Here is a 27,225-nt window from a genome sequence, read left to right on the forward strand (position 1 = left end):
GTGCCTATATCTGTTTTTCCTTTGAAGACTGAACCTTGTAGTATTAAGAATAATTCTTTAAACCCAGAAGTTGTACTAACGAGAAGAACAAGCATTACCCAAGCCAAGAGGCAAACCCTTTCTATAGTGAATCAAGTTTGTTTAGATCTATCCACCTGATCTGCCAAGTTGTTAAAGGTCCAGTGTCCTCTGAAACAAGTGTGACAGTATTACCCAAAGTTGGAAGTGTGGCAATACAGCTTCAGGGTAGCTACTGGAACCAAGAAGGTATGAACAAAGCTGGGGAAGGGAGCTGGGTGCTTGTAAAGAAGATTGTTTTAAATGTATTTATTGGATATTTGTAAGGCGCCTCTACAACAAATGGTGTTTTCAAGGCAACACAAGACAAGAAAAGGGGGGACAACGGAGAAAGATACAATAACAGTCCTATTAGGCCTTGTGACATTCGGATCGTTTCAAGTGCAAAACAAGAAGTGCGAGGGGGGTACGGTGGGGGGGGGGGCAGTCTGCACAAAAACAAGTCTTAAGGTTGTAGGGAAAAGGGTGAATAGGCGAGGTGCAAGTGCAAAGGGGAGGTCAGCGGGCAAGTGCCAGGGAATACAGGTAAGTGCAGGGAGGGGGGAAATGGCTGGGGGCCGGAGACCTGTAGTACTCAGAGGGAATCAGGCAGCCAGTCAATGAGGCAGAAGGTTTTAGCAAGGGAGGGGAGAGTGGAGGAGGAGAAAGGGAAGGTCTTGAGGGGCTTCCAGAATTTAAGGAGATCCGGCTCAAGCCTGAGAGGGGCAGGGAGGCCATTCCAGAGGGAAGCTCCTGCAGAGGAGAGATATCTATCCCCACTCTTTGCTTAGAAAAGCATCTGATTCACAGAGAGTTGGAGCTCTCACACTGAAGGGCTCTAGTGGGGAGGTATTTAGGGAGAGAGAGTTGGATGTAGCGGGGTCCCAGGCCCAAGAAAGCCTTGTGGATGATGCAGAGGGTCTTGAATTTGATCCCAGCACCAACCGGGAGCCAGTGGAGGGAAATTAGGGCTGGAGAGAGGCGGTACCTGGGCTTGAGGCCTATTCTGGATTAGTTGAAGGGGACGAAGGGAGGAAGAAGGAAGATTGAGGAAGAGGCTGTTACAGCAATGAAGCCTAGAGATGACCAGAGCCCTGGAGACATTGAGTTTCTGGGAGAAGGTGAGTAAAGGGAGAATACCTCTCAGGAGGTGCAGCTGATAGTGGGCCTTCTTGGCAAGGTCTGTCATGTGAGCAGACAGGAGAGAGAGAAATCAAAGATGACACCAAGATTTATTTGCCTCACTAGAGGGTGAGGGAAGGGGACCCATAGAGGGCGGCCAGAGGGAGGGAGGAGGGTGGGAGCTGGGGTCCCAATGAAAAGGATCACAGTTTTAATGGCATTAATGTAGAGATCATTGGCAGCACACTATGACTGAATAGCAGTAAAACAGTTAAGGATGAAGTGGAGGGAAGCTTGAAGGAGAGCTGTGTGTCATCTGCATAATACTAGAAGTGAAGAGAGAAGGAAGGGATCAAGTGGGACAAAGGGGCAAGGTAGATGTTGAAATGCCATGGTAGGAGGATAGAGCCTTGAGGGACACTACAAGTGCAGCGTGTGATAGGGGAGAGAAAAGGGCCAAGCCACAGAGCCGATTTGTCAGGATGGCACGATTTACTGTGTTGAAGGCAGAGGATACAGAAAGATAAGAATGGATGGAGAGTTAATGTCAAGATTAGAGATCAAGTCATCACTGGTTTTCAGTAGAGCAGTTTCCGTGCCTAGCACTAAAGCCAGACTGGTGCTCATGAAGACAGCCGACAGATACGGTATGTTGGGTCAGTTGGGAGATGCCCTGATCCATGCAATGGTGTGCTCTCCCCTTCCCCGGAGAAGAGACCGTTCCCATGAATACGACCCCCACCGCACAGCCTGCTGTGTAGGGAGGGGCACTGCACATGCCAAATAAAATAGCTGTAAACAGGAGATGGGCTACACCCTGAGTTCTTTCTTGATTAACAGACACAGCCACCAGAGTGAGCCTACTTAGGGATCCCAATGAGAACCCCTCTTTATTAAACATAACCATTCTTAAAATCTAAACCCTAGGATTTCCCTGGTGTGAGCTCCATCTAAGTGGGGGCCAGCTACACCAGCTCAATGTTCCTTAGAGGGGTCTCAGGGACCCTGAAGATTAGCTTGCCGCAACCAAAACCCTTCCTAATCTCAGGTACCACCCATATGGAGAGTGAGGCCAGAGGATGGCCTCTGTGGGTGGTCCCAACCTACCCTACTTAACATTTACCCTACTTAACGGTACAGAATTATACACATAACATACATATATATATAGACATACTACACAAACACAAAACCCCATGGTGAAAGTGGAGGGCAAGTGGTGTTTGCCGCTGTTGGAACCTTTCTCTGTGCAATTTTTCCATTACTGACATTGTACCTTTAATTGCCTGGAGGCGGTGCTTGAGCAGCAGGAAGAACAGGAAGAACCTTTATTACCACTTCCCCCAGCGAAAGCGAAGCGAAAGTGGAGGGCAAGTGGTGTTTGCCTGTGTTCGGCAGTGTGCGAAGGTACAGCGGAGGCGACGTATACCAGCAATAGCAGTAACCTTATCATTTTGTATGCGCGGTCACCTGCACGAGCATCGTGGGATTACTCATGCCTTTGGAACTCTGGTAAACTCCCGCAAGTAAACGCTCCCCGTGTGTCTGTGCTCCATACCAAACGCCATCCGCCACCTAGATCCCCCCTCCCTCTTCCCTGCTTCCTATTCTCCGCCTTAATACAGCTCAAACAAAAATCCTGTGCGACGCATAATTCCAGCGAGTGCCCGCCCTACTTTTCATCTGCTCCTCTGCGCCCCCTTCACCCACCATTAGAGCCTTCTTGAACACCGAAGCGCTCTATAAGAAACTCTCTCTCACTACTCCTTTGATCCATAGAGATTTACTCGAGTGGGGACTCCGGGTAACCTCTTGCCCCAATCACATTGCTGCTTACCTAACGTTTCACTTAATGTGAGCGTTAAACAAACAAGCAACTGCATCTACAACTGCGTGAGGACTGCAGGCAAACCTCTCATCCATCTGACTCCTCCCATCCTCTACCTTTTTTTTCTACTCTTAAATACCAATATCTTGCCTGATATTGTGATAATACACTATGGAAATGTAACAAACTGCCTCGACGGGCCCACAAACCAGGCACCAGACCCAAATACAGAATCTACTGGAAACATTAGTCCATCAAAACAAGAGTGTTGGCGCATTACCAACAATGATCATTACACCTCTCCAAGACGAAATCCATCAGAGAACACCCGTCAGTCCCCCTCCAAGTGAGGCGGGTCCTACACCACCAATGCATTCGACAATGGATGGTGTAACTCAAGGCCCTGGACAGAAAGAGTGGGCCCAGATTGCCAAATTAAAGTGGAAATCTCTCCACGAATGTCGCTCCAACTCCGTACCCCAACACGAATTTTCACAACTGGTCTCCGACCAACGCCTGCAGAGACTCACATTAGATCAACGGAGATAGAAGCATTAATGGAATTGCAAGAGACTAAAAAGAAAGCTTTACGAAATCAAATAGATCCTGGTCCCACTATTCATAATTACCCCCTTTTGAATCCGAAACTCCAAAGTTATCCTATAACTAGTACTCCAGTTTCTGCAGAATTTCATACTGGGCTCTCATCTGCACCTAAGCAATCAAATCCACAAAGTGCAAATCACAGTGGTAACCATGCAGACCGTTTACCGGGATCTAATCCACAGGAATCCGTCGCCATAACAATGGTGGACCTTCAAAACATGCTCATTGCAGTGTGTACACAAGCATTAATAGCCTACATGAAGCTTCAGGAAGCCCAAGCTGAAGTTGCCAAAGATCAAGTTACTATTCTTGCTTCCATATTTTCTAAACAAAAAATACATGAAGTTTTGATGCTTAACCTGGAAATTTGGCTCAAAGCAGAAGCGAGCCTAATGTGGCAACAACGTTTAGCAGACATAGCTCGCCAAGACAGGGCGGAAAAGGTTTGTTTTACAGACGCCCTCATTGACCTTATGCGAGCGAACATGCCCAAACCCACAGCCTCCGAGTGTCAAGCCCAGGCTCAGCTAAACCTCGACACTGCAGCTGAGGGAGTCCTGCCATCGTACAAACATATCTCTCTGAATCCTCCAATTGTCCTGACACCCTCCAGCGAAAAAAGTGGCACTTATAGACCTGACCAACGATAATGTTTTGCTTGAAGCAACCTCCAAAGCAGTTCAAACTGGAGATCTGATCAATAAAAATACATCCTTGCATGACAAAGCTCCAGTAAGTTTGGCTCCCGGTAAACACCCATCTTCGGACGCCAAAGAGATGTTTAGTATATTTGAATCGAAACGACAACTGCCCAAACCACCTAAACAAAAACACCAAAGGAAAAACCAACAAAAAGGATCTAGAGCCTTCCTCAGGAATTTACCGCTCCCTACGGTCCAGCAACCCGTTACATCCACTAACAAACTACCTAAGTCAGACCGACTTGTAGCCACTCTAATTGCTAAGCCGAACACTCAGCACGTTGAAACAGATGCAGAATCTTTGGACCTGCTGCTAAATCTCTCGACGTATCCAGAGCCACATAAGAACTCTACTATTCACAATGACTCACAACTGAATGCATCGTCTCAACTGACAGTGGACTTTTATGAACAAACCGGTTCTGTAATTCACTTGACAGCCTCTTCACATGATTCATCTACTGCACCTTTGGCGCTCCTTGAAGACTTGACGTCCAGAATAAATCTGGATGGCACAGCAGTATCAGATACATCCCTAAATGATATTACATTACCACTACAAGATCTAGCTCCTCTGAAACTCCCACAATTCACAGACCAACTCAAATTCTCGACAAAGAATACACTGAAGTTGGAAAGTGTAGGCAGAAATGATCAAACCTTGATCCTAATCGAACAAATTTACTTCGGCTTCTACATGCAATACCCGGTCTAACCACAATAACAACAAAGGACATCGGTTTGGTAGAATTCACCAATTCGGATAAACTGGACTCAATATGGATTGACTGTAGCTCTAATAAAATCCTACAAACAATTACAACTCAAAAAGATGCCTTCCAACTTCTGGGTTTCCAACTTAGAACCATTGAATCCAATCCAGATACGCAACACGATTTACATAACATTTCCAGAGAAATTTCCATGTATTCCCAAATTACGACAACGACTAGCTCATCATTCTCGAGCAGTACCTCTAACCAGAGTAATAATTCTTACTGTTCTGTTAGCGGTGAAGATTGCCAAGAGTTCTCAAACCACCAGATGGACCGTTACCCAATTAAGAGAGTGATGAATGAATCCTCGAGATATCCGGATCCAACATATCACCATTAGCAACCAAGTGAACAGGCTCCCTCTCTGCTAACTGTCTGTTCATGGAACACGAGAGGCCACCGCCATCTCTTCGGACATAATAGAGCAGAATTCTTAACAGCCGATGTGATATGCCTTCAGGAAACTTGGCTCTACCAAAAGCCAGTGTGTGATGGTTTTAATCTATTCATGAATCCTGCGATTTCTAACCCAAAGGACGCCCCTCTGCAGGACTTCTGACCCCAATAAGGATGGACTCCCAGTGGCAAGAAGTCAAACATGAAATCGTTAACCCTTGGATTCAGATGATCACAATTCTGCTCCAGGAACCTGACTCTATTCTTTCAGTCCCTCTTAACCACCAATCCAATGAGCATCAATATCTCTGTGTGCTAAATGCATATTGGAATCCCCAAAGCATTACAGATGAACTTTTTATAGACTCTTTTTTTTCCACATTCGATGAAGCTACCCTCACTTACCCTGGTATCAACTTCATAATTTGTGGGGACCTGAATATACATCTGTTCTCCAAAGCAGGCCAAGAGCTTGACGAGTATAATCTAGAAGATCGCGCTCGAAGATGGTCCAAAGAGATGCTGCAACGTAATAGGATGCGTCTGGATGCGATTGATATAACAACTAATTTACCTACCATTACATGGTCACGAGACCAGAGCAGTGGAATCATTGACTATATATACCGATCAAGTACCATCTGGCCACCCATCCAATGTGCAGAAAACCTCTATGTCGAAGATAGTGATCACTATATCCTAATATGAGCTTGGTTGATTCCAAGCGATAGCTCAACATATTTAGAATTTCCAGACCTTGAAATAAATAATGCAAACACTCGGTTGAAATTAACGAAAATGCAAATCAATCAACTTCCTGAAATGTTCCGCTCCACTAATATGAAAGATAACAAGAAACTAAATTATGTATGGCTACTTCACAATTTACAAAAGGAAAATAACAACAAGAAAATGATGTTGATACATGACCACAAGCACGTCTACTACCCATTAATAGCTGCTAGGAAAAAAGAACTAAGGCATTTAATCAAACAACTAAAAAAAGGCCCTGCTATTACTCAGAATGCTCAAATCAAATAAGCCAAACAAAAATTCAAAAATTGGTTTAAAAATCACAAGATGATATTAGAACAACATGATGCAGAGACCATACTGCAAGCTTTGGGACCAGGTAACACCCGTGACTTGTGGAAACTTTTAAATCATCAACATTCAAAAGGCGATAATCAGATTTCTGAAGTTTCCAAAGCAAACTCGAAACTACACTTTCAACAACTATACCGACAACGACCTATTAGACATGGAGAAGACTTGGTCCCCTATGATGCCAAATGGACTCTTACCTGGTCTCTTAGTGACATTATTGAAGTGATTAGTAAGCTCAATGTATTAAGAGCTCCAGGGCCAGATGGCCTAACCAATTCAATCATCAAAAAGACCCTGAAATATGGGCCACTTTATTTTTTTACAAATTCTTGAACTAATCAATAAAACAAACACCATACCGGGCTCATGGCAAAGAGCAGTTTTGATACCAATCTATAAACAAGGCCTGTCTGAAGAGCCCTCGAACTACCGACCTATTGCCCTTTTAGATCTACTGGGCAAACTCTTTGCAAATCTACTACTACAGCAGCTTAACAAATGGGCAGTGGGAGCGAAAAAACATGCGACAAGGCAAACAGGATTTACAAAATTCCTGGGCACGACGACTAATCTGTTTATCTTGAATTTAATTAAACAAAAATCATATAGAACTCAAACCCAGACGTACGTTGCATTCATTGACCTCCATTTAGCCTTCGACAAAATCAACAGAAACATCCTATGGTCTAAACTAACGAAATGGGGCTGTCCATATAACATCATAGAGCCGATAAAGCTCCTCTACTCAAACACTGAAATTCGGATCAGGCTATCTAAAGCCGGCCTTGTATCAAAACCGATCAAAGTGTGGCATGGGCTGAAGCAAGGTTGCCCACTAGCGGCTGCACATTACAACCTCTTCACCTCAGATTTGGAGGATTCATTAGCCTCTCCTCTTATAAATCCTCTCGAAATTTAACTCCACACTCATTCCAACTATATTATATGCAGATGATATTGTGCTATTTTCAAAGACTCCAAGAGGATTGCAATTCGCCCTAAACAACATTCATAACTACATGACTACTAATGAGCTAGAAATAAATATAAAAAAACCAAAGTGATGGCTGTTATTTCGGAACTTGGCCCCTCACTCAAAACTACCTCTTTCTTTCTGAATAGTGAAAAAATTGACCAAGTCAAAACTTTCAAGTATTTGGGGATGTGGATTAATCAGTCCCAAACCGAACAACCATGGACAGTTCATCTAATAGACAAAGCAAGAATGTAAGCACTTCAAGGCTTAATCATCCACAAAACATTTGGAAAGTATTCGTTTAAACCGATCATCCTTTTCTATAAGTGGAAGGCAGCCTCAATCCTTACATATGGTGGAGAGACCATGATCAATCTTCAGGATGATATATGGAACAAACCAGGACGCATCTTTTGGTCAAAAGTACTCTCATTAGTTAATGCTGTTCCCGCTGCACGCATAAGATTTGAATTGGGCCTGCAATCCCCGAGTTCCCTAATAAAGTGGAAACAACTGGATTTTCTAAGAAAACTTCTGAACGATGACTGCATCCCAGCATGGGACATATTGCGACACAATTCAACAAACATCAATGCTGCAGCTTTGATCAAATGGAAAGTCTTCGTTTAAGCACAGATGATTGACAATGATACCACAACAGATTCTTTGCTCCATAGGCTGCAAAAAGCAAAGTTGCAACTGATAAGACTTGATTGGATAAGAACTCAAACCCTTAAAAACCAATACAAACTAACGCTGAATTGCACAAATGATATCAGAGCATTAAATGATCTCCCACCTTACCTCAATCTATTTCCAGATCGCTTAATCAGAGACTTATTTCTCCGGCTGAGATTGAATATCTTACCCACACAACAAATGAATGGAATCCGAAATCGTTCTACGAATCAAAATCAGTCGTACAGATTTTGTTTGCAAGCGGCATCGATTGAAATGATATATCATCTCTTGATGGAATGTACTGCACTGGCAGAAAAACGTACTGCAATTGCACGGCTATATGTAACCTCTGCAAGACCTTTAGATCCAGATGAACGATGGTCACTTATCCTTTCTGGAAACAATCGAAGAATGATTACTGCTGTGATTCGCTTCCGGACTGACATTATATCCAAATTTTAGTTTAATATTATTCTTTGAAACGCTCTTCGCTCTTGAAACTCCTATTCAATGTTTTTAAACTGATCTATTTCCTTTATTTATTTTGCTTTTTGCTTCTTTTCTCTATCGATGTAGTCACTCCTTTTGATAAATACAAATGTAAGGTTTAATTTTATAAACCAATGACATGTCTCAATGGGGGGACTGCTTCAGACAACCACCCCTTCACAGTACCTTTATTTCTATCCAATGTGCAGAGCTGCTCCTGATGATACTGGCTCACAAACTGGGCCCTGCCCCATAGATGATGGGTGAGGCCTGACCCCCTCCTCTTCTAACGGCCCTGTCCACCACATGCGACCACTGCACAACCCTCCTCTTCTTCCAACGTGGCTCCGCCCACCATGTGGGGACACCGCACAACCTGCATCCTTTATACTGTCCTGGTGTCGTACTCCGTATGTTCCACCGTAAGTCTGGAAGACCACTTGGACTAGATGCCACTGAAGTAATTAAGACTTCCTTCCTGAGAGCACAGCTTGCAGGGTAATAAAACCTGTCAGGCCAAGGGCTCAGGCAAAAAGGCGGAACGCACAGCGGAGCTAGAGGGAAGAAACAAACAAGGCAAATATTACATAACGTTCGTTGATTGCAAAAACCAACCCCTCTACACCCTCCGAGACCCACAAGCTTACCTGTGTATTCCTTTTTCCTGCGGAATACCTACTTGTGATAAAACACAAGACCGGATGTGGACGAGGGTCAGACGGCGACTTACAGAGAGTGCCAAGGTTAGTGTCGCTGATGTCCCAAAATCCAAAGGAAAGTGATGCAAGCAGCAGAGCGTCCCAAAATCCAAAGGAAAATGATGCAAACAGCAGAGCGTCCCAAAATCCAAAAGAAAGTGATGCAAACAGCAGAGCGTCCCAAAATCCAAAAGAAAGTGATGCAAACAGCAGAGCGTCCCAAAATCCAAAAGAAAGTGATGCAAACAGCAGAGCGTCCCAAAATCCAAAACAGGACCAAGCTAGAATGTCACCAGGTGTAAGCAGTCCGCACTGTTCTTCCAAGTGCAGAAAAACAGGTTTCAGGAAGAAAAAGACATGGTGTTTACTTTCTCAAACACCTGAATGCAGGGTATTTTCTTCTTCGTTCGAAGAGCGGGTAACCAGGAGCGGGTAAGGGATACAGAGTTAGGGATCACAGAAGGAGCCGGGAGCCAGACATGAGAAGCGGAATCCCAAGACAGTCCGGTACGAGTTCTGTGGTCGAGCAGGGGAGGGCAGATCAGACGGGCGCCAAAACAGAATCAGAAACCAGGTAACGAGGTCAAAAAGGTAAGCAGAAGTCAGCAACCTGTTGCTATGGGGATGCCACCGTGCGCCGAGGCCTCCTCCAGGTCTGCTCCCTCAGCAATGTGTTGTTGCAACGCAGGGGCGGGCCGTGTCTTCACCCAGGCTGCTTCGCTGGGCAGCCTGAGGCTTCCTTTAACCGGGCTGCTCAACAGAGTGACCCGGGACATCTTCACTGCCTCCTCTTCACCCGGGTGTGTCGCAAAGGCATGCCCGTGGCTTACACCTTCACCGTTGTGGAGCGGGCCTCTGTGCATTCCCTCCTGAGCTGCTCCTGACATACGCAGCCTGGGCGATTTTTTTTGTTGATGACAGGCCCGCCTCGCTGGCCACGCAGCGGGCCTATGGAGGCACGGCCGGGCAGCCCGGTTGGGCCCCCTCCCCCACATGCAGTCCTGGCTGGGCTGTTCTTAACGGGCCCAGGCAGCCACGCTGCCCAGTCCATACATGTCTCTGGGGCCCGTCCAGTCTAGCCCCCGGACGGGTTGACAGGCACCACGGCCCAGGGACAGCCGAGCTACCCCTGGCACAAGAGCTCAGCCCCCCTGCACAGTCTATGCGTGGGCTGCCCGTTGTGCCGCCCAGTGCTTTCAAAAGGATTAAGGCCCCCATGGGCCGCTTGAGGCAGCAACCCCCCAGGTAAGTCTCTTTCTTTTCCCTCTCCTTCTTCAACTGTCCTTTTTTCAACTTTCCTTATTTTTTAAATCCTGCTGAATTCTTTTCTTCCCTCCCCTGCCCAGACCATTCTTGAGCAGGGGAGTTATTTTCTATTGTTCTGTCCTTTACTTTTAACATTCCATCCAGCCGCATGGTGGGCTTGATGGTTTCTCCCAGGTGGGCCGCATGTAGCCCAACTAGCCGGGACCCGTGGGGCCACAGGCTACAGATTGAACAAATAATCTGTAATACTGAGACTGCTGAAGTTGAGAGAATATCAGCCTTGAAGCAGAGGCAGGCTATACTGGTGGTGGCTAGACAGAGAGAAGCCCTTGTCTTGGAGCATAGGAAAGAAGAGTGCCTTGTCTATCTGTAAAGGTCAAAGTGTCTTGTCATTATATGTCTAAAAGTCCTAAAGTACAAAGTTGAAGCAGAAATACCTGAACTGTGGTTGTGTATAACACTGTCAGTGGATGTTACATTGAAATTGGTTGATGTAGTGGCATACTGTGGAACAAAGGAGTCTGTTCCCAGGGTAAAGGTAGTAGAAGCGGGGTTGGCAAGAGGAAAGCAACATCCCACGAAGAAGCATCCTGACAATTATATCAAATATACTACAGAGGTCACAACTTTACTACTTGTAAAGTTGCAGAAGGAGATGTTGTTAATCTAGTCTTTGAACTGTGGCAAAACAATCTTGGAAAGAGGATATCCAGGATTACCATTGGTGCTTTTTTCTTGGCTGGAATTGGAAGGCGATATTTTCAACTGAAAGCTGAAGAACTGTTATTGTTACTGATTAACTTTTCATTTACTTGGAGCTTACAAGAACTGGTTCAAGACTTTTCTTTTCCTTTGAACATTTGGGAAGTTGACTTTGGACAACCCTGAGGAAGGGATTTACCCAGAACATGTTATTTGTTGCTCACTCTTTTATGTTGTTTATGATTTCCTTTGAATGTTTTGTTGTGTAGTGTGAGGGCAGTCTGTTTATGTTAGGGGTTATTCCCTTCACCTTTAGTAGGGAATTCTCTGATAGAGTATGACTAGCGAGGATTTGTTTGAAGCCTTTTTCTTCAATACATTTGAAAAAAACACATGCAGTTGGCCGCCTTGCATTACTGACCCCTCACATTCCCGTCAAATCTGATTTTGTATCTATTGTACATTCTTTTGTGGTCAAAAGAGCATTGCTCCTCCTGTATACAAAAATAAAAATGTCACCAATGGGTCGTATGTAGAATGCTGGGACTAGCTTAAGTGTCAGGGTTTCTAGGGTGGTGGTTAATGTGAGCAGAGCAGGAGAGTGAAGACTAGCCTGGGTGGTGCTGGTATGCCTAGATAACAACTGCCTGCACCGAGTTATATTTGTTAATAAAGAAGACATACCAGCAACCTACGGACGTTATCTTTAGTCTTCCTGTTCACCTACATCAGGGTGTCCTCCAGAACCTGGGGATCGCACAACATGTGCCCACTCCTTGTTTACGTCTGGGTGTATTCAATTCAGAATATGTTGTATTATTTTTCATCTAGTGTGTGCTGCCAACTTGAATGGTCCGTAGACAAGATGGCAGACAGGCCATGTGGTGTTACTTTCGTAGCTGTTGTAGAGTGTGCATTTAACGGTAGAAGGCTTCTTGGCTTTGTGTGTGTGAGACCAGTATAGGAAAATAATGTTGCAATTTATGGGAGAGACATGTTTTCAGATTGTTTTTTGTTGCTCCCAGAAATAAGGGATTGAGTTTCAAGTTCAGCTGCTACCAACGAAAAAGCCCTTACTTTTTTTTTAGACACGTTTTTATTAATTTTAATAAAACATACAGAATACAATATTTCATCAAACAGTTAAATTAAAACAAGAAACAATGAATCCTATTGAGCCCAACAAAAGTTTAACAACAAGAGTAAAATACTCTATATAAAATACAATAGCCATAAAAGATCCTAAAGTAAAGGAGAAAAAGAGAAAGAAAAGGAGATAGAATAAAGAAAGGGAACCAAAATGCAAAAATATGAACAGACCTACTGACCAAATAATACGGTTGCTTGCAACAATTCAAACCAGAAAATATAAACGTGTTAACAATGAAATATAAGCAATAACAGGAACTCAGCGGCCCAAATAAAGGATCTACATTAATCGTAGACTTCAAGGAAACGACTCCAAATGTCCTCAAACTTATCAATGTCACCTGCATTCTTATAGATGGCTTTCTCATAGGTTGATATTGTGAGCAGCTCATCCACCCACTCATCAATATTAAAGGAGCTGCTTGACTTCCAGGACCTGAATATCATTCTCTTTGCTACCATGCATGCCCGGAGCAATCAAGTTGTCTTGCCAAAGGTGAGTTCCTCCATACTAGATACATCTCCCAGAATCATCAAAGAAGCCGACATGGGGATTGTACAATTCAGGACCAATCCCAATCTTTCACATACACATTCCCAAAACGTTCTTGTCTTTGCGCAAAACCAAATTAAATGACTGAGGCAGCCTCTTGCACCCTTACATTTCCAGCAAATATCATCATCCAAGAGTTGTCTCCTGAATAATCGTACAGGTGTCCAGTACAATCTAAAAAGAATTTTTGTTTGAGAAGCCCTGAGGCCCCAGTATAGACTCACCAGACGAGTATTCTCACAGCAATGTCACCAACATCGCCAATCAATCTCCTCTCCCAGCTCCTCTGCCCCAATATCTGGAAATCCTGGATCGCCTTGATGGTGAGCTTTCAGAAAGCTATACATCGTAGCAGCCGAGTGAAAAGCAGTTGAACAAGTCTGCAGAGATAACCTCGCAACATTCTGACTTGGCAATTGTGGCACACCAATGCAGGTAACTACAATAGATTTCAATTTCCTGTAATCAGCAAAGGTACAATCCACCATGTTATGCCCTTCCAGCTGGTTCTCTTTGCATGCAAGTGTAGGGCAGTGAGCAATGCACCAGCAGATAACCACAGAGTGTGAGCATGAACATGCAGAGTAATTGCTGTTCTGGCCTAGAAATGACAGGCCAGTGAGATAGAAAGCCTAATTCTAACCTCTTTTACTAAACCATCACGAGAAAACGGCACAACACTTTGCCCACGCGTGAATCAAAAGCTACCCACCTCTCTCACACGCCTTATTGTAAAGACTGGAGGGGGGTGTCTGTACTTCCGCTCTCTATATGGTAGAGGAGAGGCACAGAGGACCCAAGCCAAGATTCTCTATTTGGTAGCTATGGTCGAGCAATCAAGGCCTAGCTTCTCGGGAGGTGATGCGGGCTGGTTCTTAAGTACAGTGTAGTCCCCAGGCACCCACAAAAGAATGTCCACATACTGTATCGGTTAAAACACAGTCTTTATATAATCAATGTTCAAAGTTATGTACAGTATCACGATAACTCACTTTGTACTCGGAAAATCGGCAATGGTAAATATATAGTTCTAAAGTGGTACCACTAATGTTATCAGATCACATTAAAGTGCATACAGTCAGAATGACACACAGATCAAGATAAAGATGAAACCAGCAGTAGAGAGAGGAAGGAAAGCAAGATGGTTGAACAATTGGCAGAATGCTGGCCCCGTACCACTAGACACAGTTCTGTGTGGAGATCCCCCCACCTGGGAAACCTGTACAGCAAAGATGTATCACAAGCCCAGTCCATATATTGGTCCCCCTAGACTTTCCAATAGTTCTGCAACCCCAAAGTACCTGGCGTTGTAGCGTTCCGCGTCGGGAAAATCGAGAACCCTTCTTGAGTGCCCTCCCTTTAAGGCAGGAGTCACAGGTCTTCGAACGTCTGACAGAGAACAGGTTGAGCTACGACGGTGAAGTGGCCGTGTCGTTCTTAGCGGTGCTCGTTGGCGGGGAAGCACAAACGTCCTGCAAGGAAGAGGCGTGTAGGGCACCTCGGTATCGATAGTTCTGGACCGCAAAGAGTTTGAAGAACTGTGGCCCAGCAAGGGCGTCAAGTCCTCGGCGTCTCTGTGGTCTTTGGGTGGCGGGAAACCCACCGGTGGATGCTCCTCGGCGCGTCGACGGTCAGGCCTTCTCCAGCAGGATACAGCGGCGACAATGCGGACAAGAGCGTCCTTGGATCAATGAAGTTCTTAGGCAACGGGAGCACGGCGGCTCTGGTCGGCGATGGCGGTCATCGACAGTGGCAGACAACAGTCCGGGCGCTTCTCTTTGGAGTTCCTCAGCAGTCCCTGTCTTAGGTCGGCAGCCTGTCGAAGGTTTGTCTACCAGGGAGCTTTGGCAAAGTTCAGTTGGTGCACGATGGTCCCTCGTAGCTCGAGAAGAGTACGCCTTACCAGGTCCTCTCTGGGTCAGTCCTTGGAGGCACAGCAGGTTTCAGATTGTGAAGGAGTGCAACAGCAATTCTTCTCTTCCAGCAGGGCTTCAAGGTAAAGCTTCAGTTACTCCAGTTACTCGTTGTAGTGGACTTCAGCTTCTGAACACGATTCCTAGCAGTGAGAGGTCCCTAGATATACTGTTGATCTCCCATTCATTCCGCTGGGTCACACTCAAGCATCCAATCACGACTACGGTCATTCATGCAGGCAAGCAGCCAATCAGGCACACGGGGCATTCAGGCCATTCACTTCTCTCCAGACACTCACAACAAGTTATGCGTATTGGGACAAGTACCAAGCCATTAAACACTCCAAGCTGCATTCATACCGGTTTCGGGCAGGGCTGTCTCAACCATGGGGTCAACCACCAGATACTAGACAGCCACAACATAGAATGTATATTCGTCACACACTTCATTCACCTAGGTCCCACCCACGGGCATACCCACAACATACAGTCATTGTGAAGGCTCCAGCCAGTCTGGTCGGCACTTCCCCACACTACCATATATGGAACTTCCACCCAACAGCCAGTCAGGGGGAAGGGACAGAGGCAGGGCTTCCCGGGACTTCGGGAAGATCAAGGTAACAGGCGATGGAAGGCAAGAGGCCATGGGGGCCATTTTGTCTCCATCAGGAATCTACCGATTCCAATGACAGGGCCTGGGCATCCCAAAATGGAGGACGCTCAGGGCACCAGCAATTTCAGCACGGAGCTGCCACCAGCCCCTACTCTGCTCTGTGGGCCACCCACTGGTGCCCAGAAACAAACACTAGGGGCGCAGGGTTGCACCCCTACCCATGGGTGCGATAAGGGTATCCCATGGGTCAGTTCACAAAACCAAAAGAGAGAGAGCTGCACCGCCAGGAGTTCCACGGAACTCCTGCGCGGAAAACACGACAGAACACACAATAAAAAACAGTAAAGGACAAGGATACGGAGGCCCTGTCATTCCGATGTATTTCCAGCATCACACTCATAGATAACTTCTCATTCTCGAACTACTGTGAACAATTGACAGAATGAGGGTGAGAACTTGAATGCATTTCATGGAAGGCTGAGACACCTTGCACTATCCTGTGTGTTGGGGAACAATGAGGATTATGAAATAAGACAACAAGTCACCTTCACCTGCATCTCCACCAAGTTGGGAAGACAGTTCCTCAGGGAGCCAGGACTAATGCTGGCATGATCCTGGAGATGGGGCCATCTCAAGAGCTGGCAGATGTGAGAGAGTCTGCCATGGACGTGTCGATGCAGAGGGTGAAGCTGGAGGTCTGTTCAGTGGGTAAGGCACAGGGGAACAAGTTCGTCAGGAAGAGTGAATGGCCTGGCAAAGACACTGGCGCAGGAGGTGCCCCAACCTGCCAACAGTGTAGATGGGACCTACCGAACGCACATGAGTGTCAGGCCAAAGGACACACATGTAGGAGGTGCAGAATGGCGGACCATTTCACGAGGGTCTGTCATACCCCGTCACCAGCCACCCCTTCAGGGGAGTATACTAGACCAAGAGCTGGAGTACCACCACCCAGACAGTATGTGGTTCTGATTAGGTCAACAGAATGAAGAGGGCCCATATGGGAAGAACAACAGTATGTTTTCTTCCTGTTTAGAGCCTGGGAGGATGAATCCAGGGGCAAAGCACCATCCAAAGGCTGGGTTAAGAATCCATGGAGTGAGCTGGGGGAGTATTTTGATCCAGGGATCTGGGATCACCATTATATGGGAGGACTGTGGTCCCAGACAGTGGAACGAGTGTCAGGACTAGAATGCATCCAATGCTGCAATGTTCATGGTTATTGTTATTTTGTTTGTTATTGAAAAGGAGGAGTGTGGTGGTGTCCCGTTTAGGTTCAAGGGTCATGGCACGTCATGACGTGTGCTCAATAAAGGGAGCCTCTTGCCGGCACATGCAACAATATGGCAGCAGACTCTGTGACTGACAACTCTGTCTCCTGCTCATTAGTTTGTGCCCTATGCTGTGTGCTCACGCAGGGACATCATTTGGGGGTCGCCAGGGGTTGCAGCTGCGACCCCTGGGGGACACCCTTCTTTCTGGTGTAGCGGGCCCTCCCGTGGCACGGGGAACCCCGCCACACCAGGTCCATCAGGGAGGCACTCAGTAGGAGTTGGAGCTGACCGTGACATGTGGCCCATGTCACATGCCATGTTCAGCTCCAACCCCTTCTTCTTCAGCTTCCTTGCAGCTCACATACAGGAACCAGGACGCTCCCACAGCTTCCTGGTTCCTGTTTGTGAGCAGCACAGAGGAACAAGGAGGACTGGAAGGACAGACCGAAGCTGCAAGTAAAAGGTAAGAAGACTTATTTTTTTAATATTATGTGTGTTTTGCATGAGTGAAGTGCATGTCAGATGTATGAATGTGAATGGTGGGTGAATGAGAAGTGATGTGATGCACGTTTTTGAATGTTCTGTGTGGGTGGGTGTGGGTCCCTGCCTGTGTAGAGAATGCAATGAGTGGATGTAAGAGAAGGTGTGAGTGACTGGTGGGCGAACGAGAAGTGATGTGATGTGAGTTTTTGAATGCTCTGGGTGGGTGGATGTGTGCCTGTGCCCAGAGAATGTAATGAGTGGATGTAAGAGAACATGTGAGCGACTGGTGGGTGAATGAGAAGTGATGTGATGTGTGTTTTTGAATGTTCTTGGTGGGTGTGTGCCTGTGTAGACAATGTAATGAGTGGATGTAAGAGAAGGTGTGAGTGACTGGTGGGTGGGTGAATGGGAAGTGATGTGATTTGTATTATTGAGTGTTCTGGGTGGGTGGGTCTGTGCTTGTGTAGAGAATGTAATGAGTGGATGTAAGAGAACATGTGAGTGACTGGTGGGTGAATGAGAAGTGATGTGATGTGTGTTTTTGAATGTTCTGGGTGTGTGTCTGCCTGTGTAGAGAATGCAATGAGTGGATGTAAGAGAATGTATGTGAGTGACTGGTGGGTGAATGAGTATGAATGTAATGGTGTGTTTTTGAATGTTCTAGGTGTGTGGGTCTGTGCCTGTGTAGAGAATGCAGTGAGTGCGTGTAACAGAAGGTGTGAGTGAGTGACTGGTGGGTGAATGAGCATACATATGGTAGTGTGTGTTTGAATATTCTGGGTGAGGTATGGTGTGTAGCTAAAGAAAATTAGACCATCCAGACCAGAGATAACATCCGATTACTCTTTCAATTTGTAATCGTTAGCTATTTATTTTACAACAAACCATATATCAAATTACACAATGACAGTTATATTCATATAAAATGTGGCTCTTTGAACCTAGAACAAACACATCCTTCCAAACAAACTTCATTCACAACTTCTTCATGCATTCATCATATTCACAAACGATAGAAAATGATATTTTGTTCATATCACAATAACAGTGGCAGTTAAAGCATTTCTTAATTCAACACTTGATTGATTTACAATGTGTCCATCTGTCAACATTCAGAGGATAGAAAAACTGTTTGTCGACATGTTTCGGTTGAGTTCTTAACGTGGGCAATTAATTCCCTTTGTATATTATGTTCAACCTTCTTCAGGACAAGAGACGTTCGCCAAATCCACGTAGTCTCACAGAAAAGTGGAGGTTTGTAAGGCAAAGAGGCCTTGGGTCTCCTCTGATTTTTTCAGTGGCTGGCGTGTCGGTTCAGTGGAATAAATCCCAGCATGAAAAATCTCAAATAATGAGCTTCACGTCGTATGTCTCAATTAGAATGGATGGGCTCAAAAAAGTAACCGAGCTGTGGGTTCAAGCAAATTTAAAGGGTTCTTATAAGTGCCAGCTCCATAGAGTAGAATAAATTGAGGACTTGTTTAGTTCCCTGTAGTGAATCCCTTTTGAAAGAGTATCCGTTGCTCGTCAGTCACAGATAACACTATCACGTGGCTGGTTTTGGTGTGTGCCTGTGTGGAGAATCAAGTGTGAGTGAGTGCAAGAGGAGATGTATGGGTGAGTGACCGATGAGTGAAAGGGGATGTGTGTGTGTATAAGGCCATGGGAGACTGGAGATCACTGGAGCATGTTTGCCACATCCATTATTGACTTTGCATGTTTTACTGGTATTTTTGGGCAAAGGCAAGTTCATGTGTGCCATTCCCTGGCTAGACTGACATTTTGGTGCAGTCAGTCTAGCCATTGCAAAAGCAAGCATGATAGGTAGTGCTACCTCACTAGACTGATGTTTTGGTGTAGCGGCCTGTATATTCTTCACTGTAGCATGACTTTTTATTAACTGAGCATCTATGATGAATCAAGCAAGATAAGTGTTCTTATGGGTCTAGACTGGCTTGCATTGGAACCAGTTTGGACAGGTTTTCCTGTTGTGACACGTCACTTTTAATGGCCAAATCAACGGGAGCATGTACTTACATAGTAGTACTGCCATATATTGCATATCGTGCAGCATTTTTCTCCTGGTTAAACAGCAGCGCACGCCTGCCCAGGTCAGTACTTTTTTGGCTTGTTTAACACAGCAAAGCCACAGATAACATGTACTTCTGTGTCCATTGATCTATAGATGTTTCATACACTAGCTCTAGCCTGCATTACAGATTTCAATTACCATGTTAGAAATACTGCATCAAGTAGGTTTTATATATAGACCCCACGTCGAATCTGGAAAATGGCATTTCCCATCAATGGGTCAAGGGTTGTGTGATGTCACTTCCGCTACCCCTGGTATTTTAGTGAAATGATGTCCCTGTGCTCATGGCCAGTGTTTGTCCGTCTGGCCTGTGTGCCCATGGGCCCATATGCTGTGCTTAGGTGATCCCAAGCAACCTGACAAGTCTGTGTGAATATGACACTCTTGTTGGCTGCTTGCCTGCAGCTCTGGGTTGGCTGGCCTGTGTGATCAACAGAGGAGGGTGGGTTGATGTGCCTTCTGGCCAAGAATGTAAAACATGGATGCCAGGCCCATTGCCTCTCTTCGACTTCTACTACTGGGAAAAGTCTACCCTCTCCACCACATAACACCCACATCTTCTCCACCAAAAAAAACAACTCACCATCCACCACTGGTGGCTGGTATATGTTAAACATTTAAGCTTTGATTTAAAAACATATTTACTTCTTTCACTTGCAGTAGTGCATTCCTCTGCAGCGGCATAATCATCATGGACATTGCGCACGTGTAGTGGTCCGGACCAGCCCGGGGTGTGGCGTGCTCTGTGCTTTGTTATGGAGCTTGAAGGGACCCCCACAGCATGGCTCACAGGGGAGCTACCATATTCTGTGCTACACCGTTGGGCACCACTGGGTCTGACAAAGGGGTAGTGTGCAGTGCGTGCCTTGAAGTCTGCCAGTGAGTCCCTGGGTTAGAAGCAACTCGTGGGTGTTTTCAATTGTTTTCAATTTTAAATATCTGTGTGGTGATATGAATTAATGTTTCCAGCAATATTACATTAAATGGGTTTTTTTTAAGTCCTCTGGCACCCAGTATTATGCTTAGATACTAAAAACTATGGGGGGTCTTGGGTATATTGAAAGAACCTTCCCAGGTATTATACTCCAACAAAGATAAGATTACCAGCTGCACTCCCCTCTGTGCACGCAGACCAGTCTGATAGGTTTGTTCTATTGTAGTGGTAGCTGAATCATATATACATTTAAAACCAGGGAATGTTATTGTTACTAAATCCTGGTCAATGATTTCATTTTCAGACCTTGCTCATGCAGCATTTTCCTCCTGGTTAAACAGCAGCGCACGCCTCTGCAGGTCAGTGCATTTTTGGCTTGTTTAACACAGAACAGACTGAACCCTGCAGTGTACCCCAAAGGAGAACAGCTGCAGATGTGGATCCCAAGAAGCCAAAAGACCAAGAAGGCACTTTTGAACAGCACAGGCAGCAGGGGCACCCAGTTCTGGTTCAGTTGAAGAAAATTGTCCACACAGGGCTGCAGTGTAGACATATCAACTGGTCCCGTCGGATCAGAGGAAGGAAGCACCTAAAACAGAATTACCCAAGATGGAGAAAGGCAGAGCTTCACCTTAAGGAAGATTTGGAGACAGCAGCACCAACTTTTATCAAGAATCTTCAGCACAGCGTCTCCTTCTCCAGTTACCGAGACACGGTTGCAATTGGGTTCTGAGGACTAGCTCTGGATCCACACAGATATACAAACACAAAATAATGGGTCTACCCCAGACCTCCAATCACCATCCAGGCACCATTCCAAAATTTCCAGCCAACCTCCACTTTAGGATATGAATAGAGATACCTAGTAGACCCACCTCCTGTCAGACCTGGGCACTGTTCACAAAGAAGGCAGTGTGGTCTCAGGAGAAGGCCCACATAGTCAAAAACAGCCAATATGATCATACCCATGAGTAAAACACAACAGCCACAAACATAATGGACATGTCTCAGGACTTAAAGCTCGTTTGTGGTCCCCTTGCTCCTGTTCAGAGAACAAGAGGCTACAATGCTGTAAAAAGTCTACTTTATTCAGTCAAATATAAAATCATCAGATGCCACCATGCTGATCCTCTGACACACCTTCTGGGTGAAGAGACTCACCTGAGGACAAAATGGAGCACTTTAGCATTATCCCTGCCCTGGTCGCCACAGGGGCTGCTTAAAGCAGTGCACCCAAACATAGTTGCAGCTTGCAGGGGGGCTACAGTAAAGACCTCCCTATCATGAACAAACAACTACACCTCCCCGCCTCCCCAAAAAAGAGCCAAACGTTAAGAGGACTACTGGAGTCAGCATATGTAAAACTAAACATTATTTTCTGACCTTACATTGAGTTTAAGTTGACCTTGGTTTGGGGTATGAGAAGCTGCTGAAATCTGGCCTGGCTAGAAATATGAATTGTAAATACATCTAGGCTGGGGGAGAATGGAGTTTGGCCCAGTCTGACAGCAGTGAACAGAATGTATCCTGCTGGGTACTTGAAAATAGAGGTCTTGCAGACGGTAGTGTCGGTGGTCATGTTCGGCAGGACTAGTGCTTTCATTGTGTGTCAGGGTGCTTACTTGCACAAATTCATTCTGGCAGCTGTCAGGAGATTCAGTAGCATATGGGGCAATGGAGGCGCATTCAATGTAATCTGCGGCCATTTGGACTGTAGTCCTTTCCCACAGGTTCCCCAAGGTTCTGATCTCCCCGTTTAGCCATATCTATGTATGTAAGGGCTCTGTGAGCTCAAACTCTGAATGAGCCCTACATTTTCGAAGCCTGGGAGCGATTCGAGGCGTGTGCACACTGGTGTTGGTTTCCTGAAAGAACAGAGCCGAACTTACTGTGGGTCTTGGAGGTCCAGAAAGGTGTTTTGCCATTGAGGGCCGGTACTTCTTGTTTGGATATATGTGACTTCCTGGGTCCGGTGAGCGGCCATTAATGCCTTTTAGGAGTCCACGGGGAATCACGTCCATATGCATGTGTTTGCTTCTTGTCTATCGAGAGTTTGGGATTTGCTTCACTCATCAGTTATTGGGGGTTATTGTGGGTTTCCATTTTGTACCGAAGGTTCTTACCTTTCAAGAGCACAGATGATCCGCTCCCCAATTATCTTTCTTTCAAAGTCATTTATTTGAGAAACATTTCTTCTACCAGGAATTTGGTAACGGTGGGTCCTTTTTTCTGCATTACTCCCAAGACGTCTGGTCAAAGCCTGACACCATCCTTCCACTTTTTATTCCACACTCAGAGTGGATTTTAGAATCCAGTTTTCGAGACGGGTAGATTCATACAAGGTGGACAATCTGTTTGCACCTTTCGGGGCTGTGAAAAGAGGCCTGATTTCGACCCGAGGTATCGAGAAAGTGAGCTTGGATGTTGTTCCTTCCGCCTTATGCTCCAACAGATAGCGCAGGGCCTCCTCTAGCTCAGGGCAGGCCTACAAAGTGGGGGCTGTTTCCTGGACTCGGTTTCAATGAGTTAGTTGAAAGATCTCTGCAGAGCGGCTGCATGGACTTCCAGAAATCTCTGACTGAAGTTGGGGGGGCAACAGAGATCTATTTTGGGGTGAGGTTTTATAGTATGCTATTTTATACCATATTCTCTTGCAACAGTGCTCAGCACTGCTGCAGCATGCCAGTGTTTCTGTCGTAATTTTCAAGGGGATGAACGGAGAGGAAAGATTTGCTATTCCTTTACAGCTGCAATGACTGGAACAAGAAAGAGGACTGGAGACAACGATCTGATTACACACTGCATAGTCAACTGCAGGGTTACCTGTTATACACTACTGGCACAAGGGCATTCATTATGCTGAAGATTGTGCCCTTATATTATTTTCCGTTAAGTCACTGGTATAGTTGTCCCCTTCTCACAAGCATTACCCCTTGTTAATGGTGAGAAAATGTAATCAGTGTTTGATTTATCTTGAGTATAAATTCATGATGAACTAGTACACCATCTAGTTCCACGGCCACAGTCATGTATAATAATAATTCAGGATTTTACTATTGCAGGTTTTTATTTACTCCAACACGTTGCGAGCACAGCATCTGTAAAGAACACTCTTAAAACTATATGTAAGTAAGATCGTTGTCTTTGTCCTCCCTCTGTTCCCCCTCCCTTGCCTCGTCGCGCCTTGAAACACTTGTGTATAGGCACATTATAAATGCCATATCATATCATATGTTATTTGGCATTTGTACAGTGCCTTTTGCCATTGTTATGATTCCAAAGTGCTGTCGGTTAAACGCCCAAACTATATAAGGGAAGGTTAGTGGTAAGCTAAGCGGCAAAGTCATTAAACACAGTGGAGTAACTTTGCTGAAAATGTTGTTCTGGATTTTGCCAATGTGACTTTCTTGTGAAATTGTGTATTTCTCAGTTAGGAAGGTTTTGATATACAATTGTTGTTCCTTTTGCTGGATAGCTTTTTTCTTTTTTCCTGACTTGCCTCCTTTGAATTATTAGATAAATTGTTTGCATGTTCTTCTTGTCCACAGTCATGTGTAAGTAAAGCACGTTTCATGTTTTTATACTGAGCAACTGTTTTCTCACTATATGTGCTCGCCTTTCTCTTTAAAAGAATTGAAGAGATTACATTTTCCAATACTAAACACTTGCAAAATGCAAGGCAAAAAGCAATGAGAAGACTTGGTCTATATATGAATATTGCCATAGTTCCTGAATTGGAAAATTCGAGCAGTAGCTAGTAAAAAGCTGTCCATCACATTGGGAACACGAGCACCAATGACATTGTTTGAATGTGTTTATGTTTAAAAGCAATTCCTGCAGGGAGCTCCCCTTTGTCTTGAAAATGGTGGGGGGATGGGGACATGACATCTAAATTAAAGGGGCCGCTGCCAAATGAGTGGGACAACATGGTGTGCCACAAATGTTGGGGGGACAGACACCCTTGACCCACCTTAAAATTACACCCATGTTAAAATACACATGTGCCACACACATAAATGTTCTTGAGGTATTATTGTGGAAAGAACAATTATGAATGATTTGCTCAGTATTTTGTTTTGCCTCTCCACTAATGCACTTTGGTGTGCCTCGTGGAGATCATCACTTAGGCGTCATATGACATTAAAATAAAAACTGTTGACACTGTGTTTCGGCCTCTAAGGAGATTGTACTATGTCCCCTGTAATGTGATGTAATGAAATTTGTCATTTGTATGGCGCCTTTTCCCATTGGTATGTCCTCAAAGTGCTGCAGGTGAATGCGCTCAGGGACTGAAGTCCAAGGTATTGGAGAGTCGTCCGAGGATTTTAGAGTGTGTGTGCGCATTTTAGCCAATATAAAGATAGGTAGGGGTGGCCAAGTCCCTGCTAGCGAACCATGTCGAGCTGGCTTGTGGATGGGTGCTGTAATGTTGTCAGGAGAATATGCTAGTGCAGGAGGCTGATTATGTGCCCAGCTAGACCGAATGTTTGTAATGGTGCGTTGCTGCATTCTCATGATAGAGGTGTTGTGCGGTCTGTCATTCGAGTAGTTGTTTGATAGCAGATGTGTGCAGAGGGTGGACAAGCCTGCGGCTATCTTCCATTGACATGGAGTGCGGATACGTACGTGTGTGTCCTGGCTAGTTTCTTGGTTTTGTAGGCTTGGCGTGGATTCTGTCTTGAGTTCTCTGGGTTATTCACGCCGTCGCTCATTACATTCTATCAGGAGTTCATTGCTGCCTCTGCCTATCTTACAGGGAGTTAAATAGCCTAAGGTGGGAATGGGTTCGTCAGATTGTGGGGAGGAGGGTCAGGTCTTGAGGGCCTTCGGGAAGCCACAGTGATCCTCTAAGCGGCAGATGCTGGGGGTAAAGGTATTCTAGATAGTGGGAGCGTGGATGAAGTAGGATCCTGCTAATATTAACAATTTGAAGGGGGGATGATAAGGAGAAGTGTGGTGCCAGATCGCAGGTTTCTACTAGGTTGGTAAGGGGTGAGCTTGTGTTGAACGTATGAACGTATTCTGGGTCTGTCTTGTACAGGGTACAGTAAGTGATGTACATGGCTTTGAAAGTGGACCGTCGCCCGACAGGGAGCCAGTGGAGGACGCGGAGGACGGGTGTGATGTGCTCTCTAGGGCCAAGGACAAGGTGGAGCCTAACTGCTATGTTTTGGACCCATTGGTGTTTTCTGAGTTGACACACAGGAGCTAGCGTAGTCTATGTGGGAGAGGACGATAGTCATGATTGCCGTGACTCTGTGAGGGTGGGGTGGGGCTAAGGGACATGGGTCTGAGAGTGCAAAGTGTAGATAGCAAGATTTAGCCACAGAGTTGATGTGGTGAGAAAGTGTCCGATCTGCGTTATGCTTTATGTTATGAAAGTGGCCTTCATCAGGACAACAAACTATATTTCACTCCAATAAGTGCAGATTAATTATTTCTCTCGTGCTTCGTGCTGTTTTGCGAAACAGATACAACAAAGAGTGGAGTCTTTATTATTAATACTTAATAATTCCAAACTATGCTATGTTCATATTTATACCACAATGATACCTGGTTGAAAATCGCGTAAACTGTACAATATAAACCCCCAGTTTGTCTTCCAGTTCATAATGGGCCATCCATGTGCTTCTGAAGATTAAAGATGCCTGCTGCGAGCAATAGAATCCTATGTTTGGAACGGGGTTACTTATTGGTAATCGTTTTAGGCTGAATCGTTCTCGTTATAGTCTATCCAACCCTCCATGTACTACCACGTGATGCTCAACCAATCACGAGACTCGGATACTGCGATGGAAGTCACACGGGAAGGGGGGGTCAGGCCAGAGTCCATTATTGACCCATCGACAGTTATATAAACAATTAAAAAAAATAAGTAAGCAGCAAGGTTCCTGACTCAGGTTCCAGGCAACCCCTCGTAGGTGAAAGGAAGTTAGTAATGGAGATTTGAACATAATATACATATGATAGAGGCCCCCTTTCTCTCTCTTTAACCTGTGGACACATACTTGAGACGAGTAAAACACAACGCCAAAGAAATCTGAAGAGGTTACATTGGAAAAGGTCCAGTTGAAGACGCTGCAGTTTACCTCCGCCATGGAAGGCCCAGAGTCAATGCATGCAGATGGCGGGACCGGCCCCCTGTACGCGCGACACTCTCGGTCCACACGTCTCTTCAGTTGTGTCCACGTTTGTAACTAGCCTTTTGTGTGTGCAATGGAAAACAATGAAGGGAAACTTTTGAAACATTACATGGGGATTCTTAGCGAGATGTAACACAGATTATAAAACTGAGGTGCCGAGGCACCCGCTGCGCTGGGCGGGCAGGGGAGCTCCGCCTGTGCTGGGCTGGCGAGGGGGCGTTTGTTGGCACCTATATGTGGGTAGACCTCAGTCTGGGAAGCACACAGCAGGCCAGGGCCCTGCTCCCAGGGGCGGGCTCTGGGCCTGGGGCGGGTCTCCAGCTGGAGGGCGGAGCCCCCCCTTCACACTCCCTGCTCCCCACACAGGGCGGAGTGCGCTGAGCCTGCACTGTCCCCGCATCCTTCATCCTGACAGGAGAACCGAGGTCTCGGGCAGCGGCGCGGACTGCAGCAGGAGGGACGCTCTGCGCTCACTGCCGCCGTGCATCGAAGACTCCCGGTGTCCCATCCTGCGGGCATCATCCCGCGAGACTGTTACAGCGTCTGGGTGCCGCGGGGAGGCGAGAGATGGCAGCCAGGCTGGCACTGGCACTCAGCTTCCTGTGCTGCGGGGTGGCACCGCAAGAGACTGCAGGTAAGGGCAGCGTGCACCTGTGTGACATGTAC

The 27,225-nt window shown here is 45.8% G+C and overlaps 1 protein-coding gene across 2 annotated transcripts in view; it reads left to right on the forward strand.

Moving 5' to 3' along the window:
* KDR (kinase insert domain receptor) overlaps positions 1-27,225 on the forward strand; it is a 190,075-nt gene that overhangs the window by 89,487 nt on the left and 73,363 nt on the right. The window contains exon 1 of one of the 2 annotated variants that reach the window (XM_069631645.1): positions 26,902-27,193. The exons of the other annotated variant lie outside the window; for it this stretch is intronic. Within the exon in view, the coding sequence (XP_069487746.1) occupies positions 27,127-27,193 (67 nt within the window). The 5' untranslated portion in view covers positions 26,902-27,126. Of the gene's footprint in view, positions 1-26,901; positions 27,194-27,225 lie in introns of those variants that run through there. 2 annotated transcript variants of the gene reach the window in all.

This window comes from Ambystoma mexicanum, chromosome 6q (assembly GCF_040938575.1).
Source record: "Ambystoma mexicanum isolate Mex_15411 chromosome 6q, UKY_AmexF1_1, whole genome shotgun sequence".
Taxonomy (NCBI): domain Eukaryota; kingdom Metazoa; phylum Chordata; class Amphibia; order Caudata; family Ambystomatidae; genus Ambystoma; species Ambystoma mexicanum.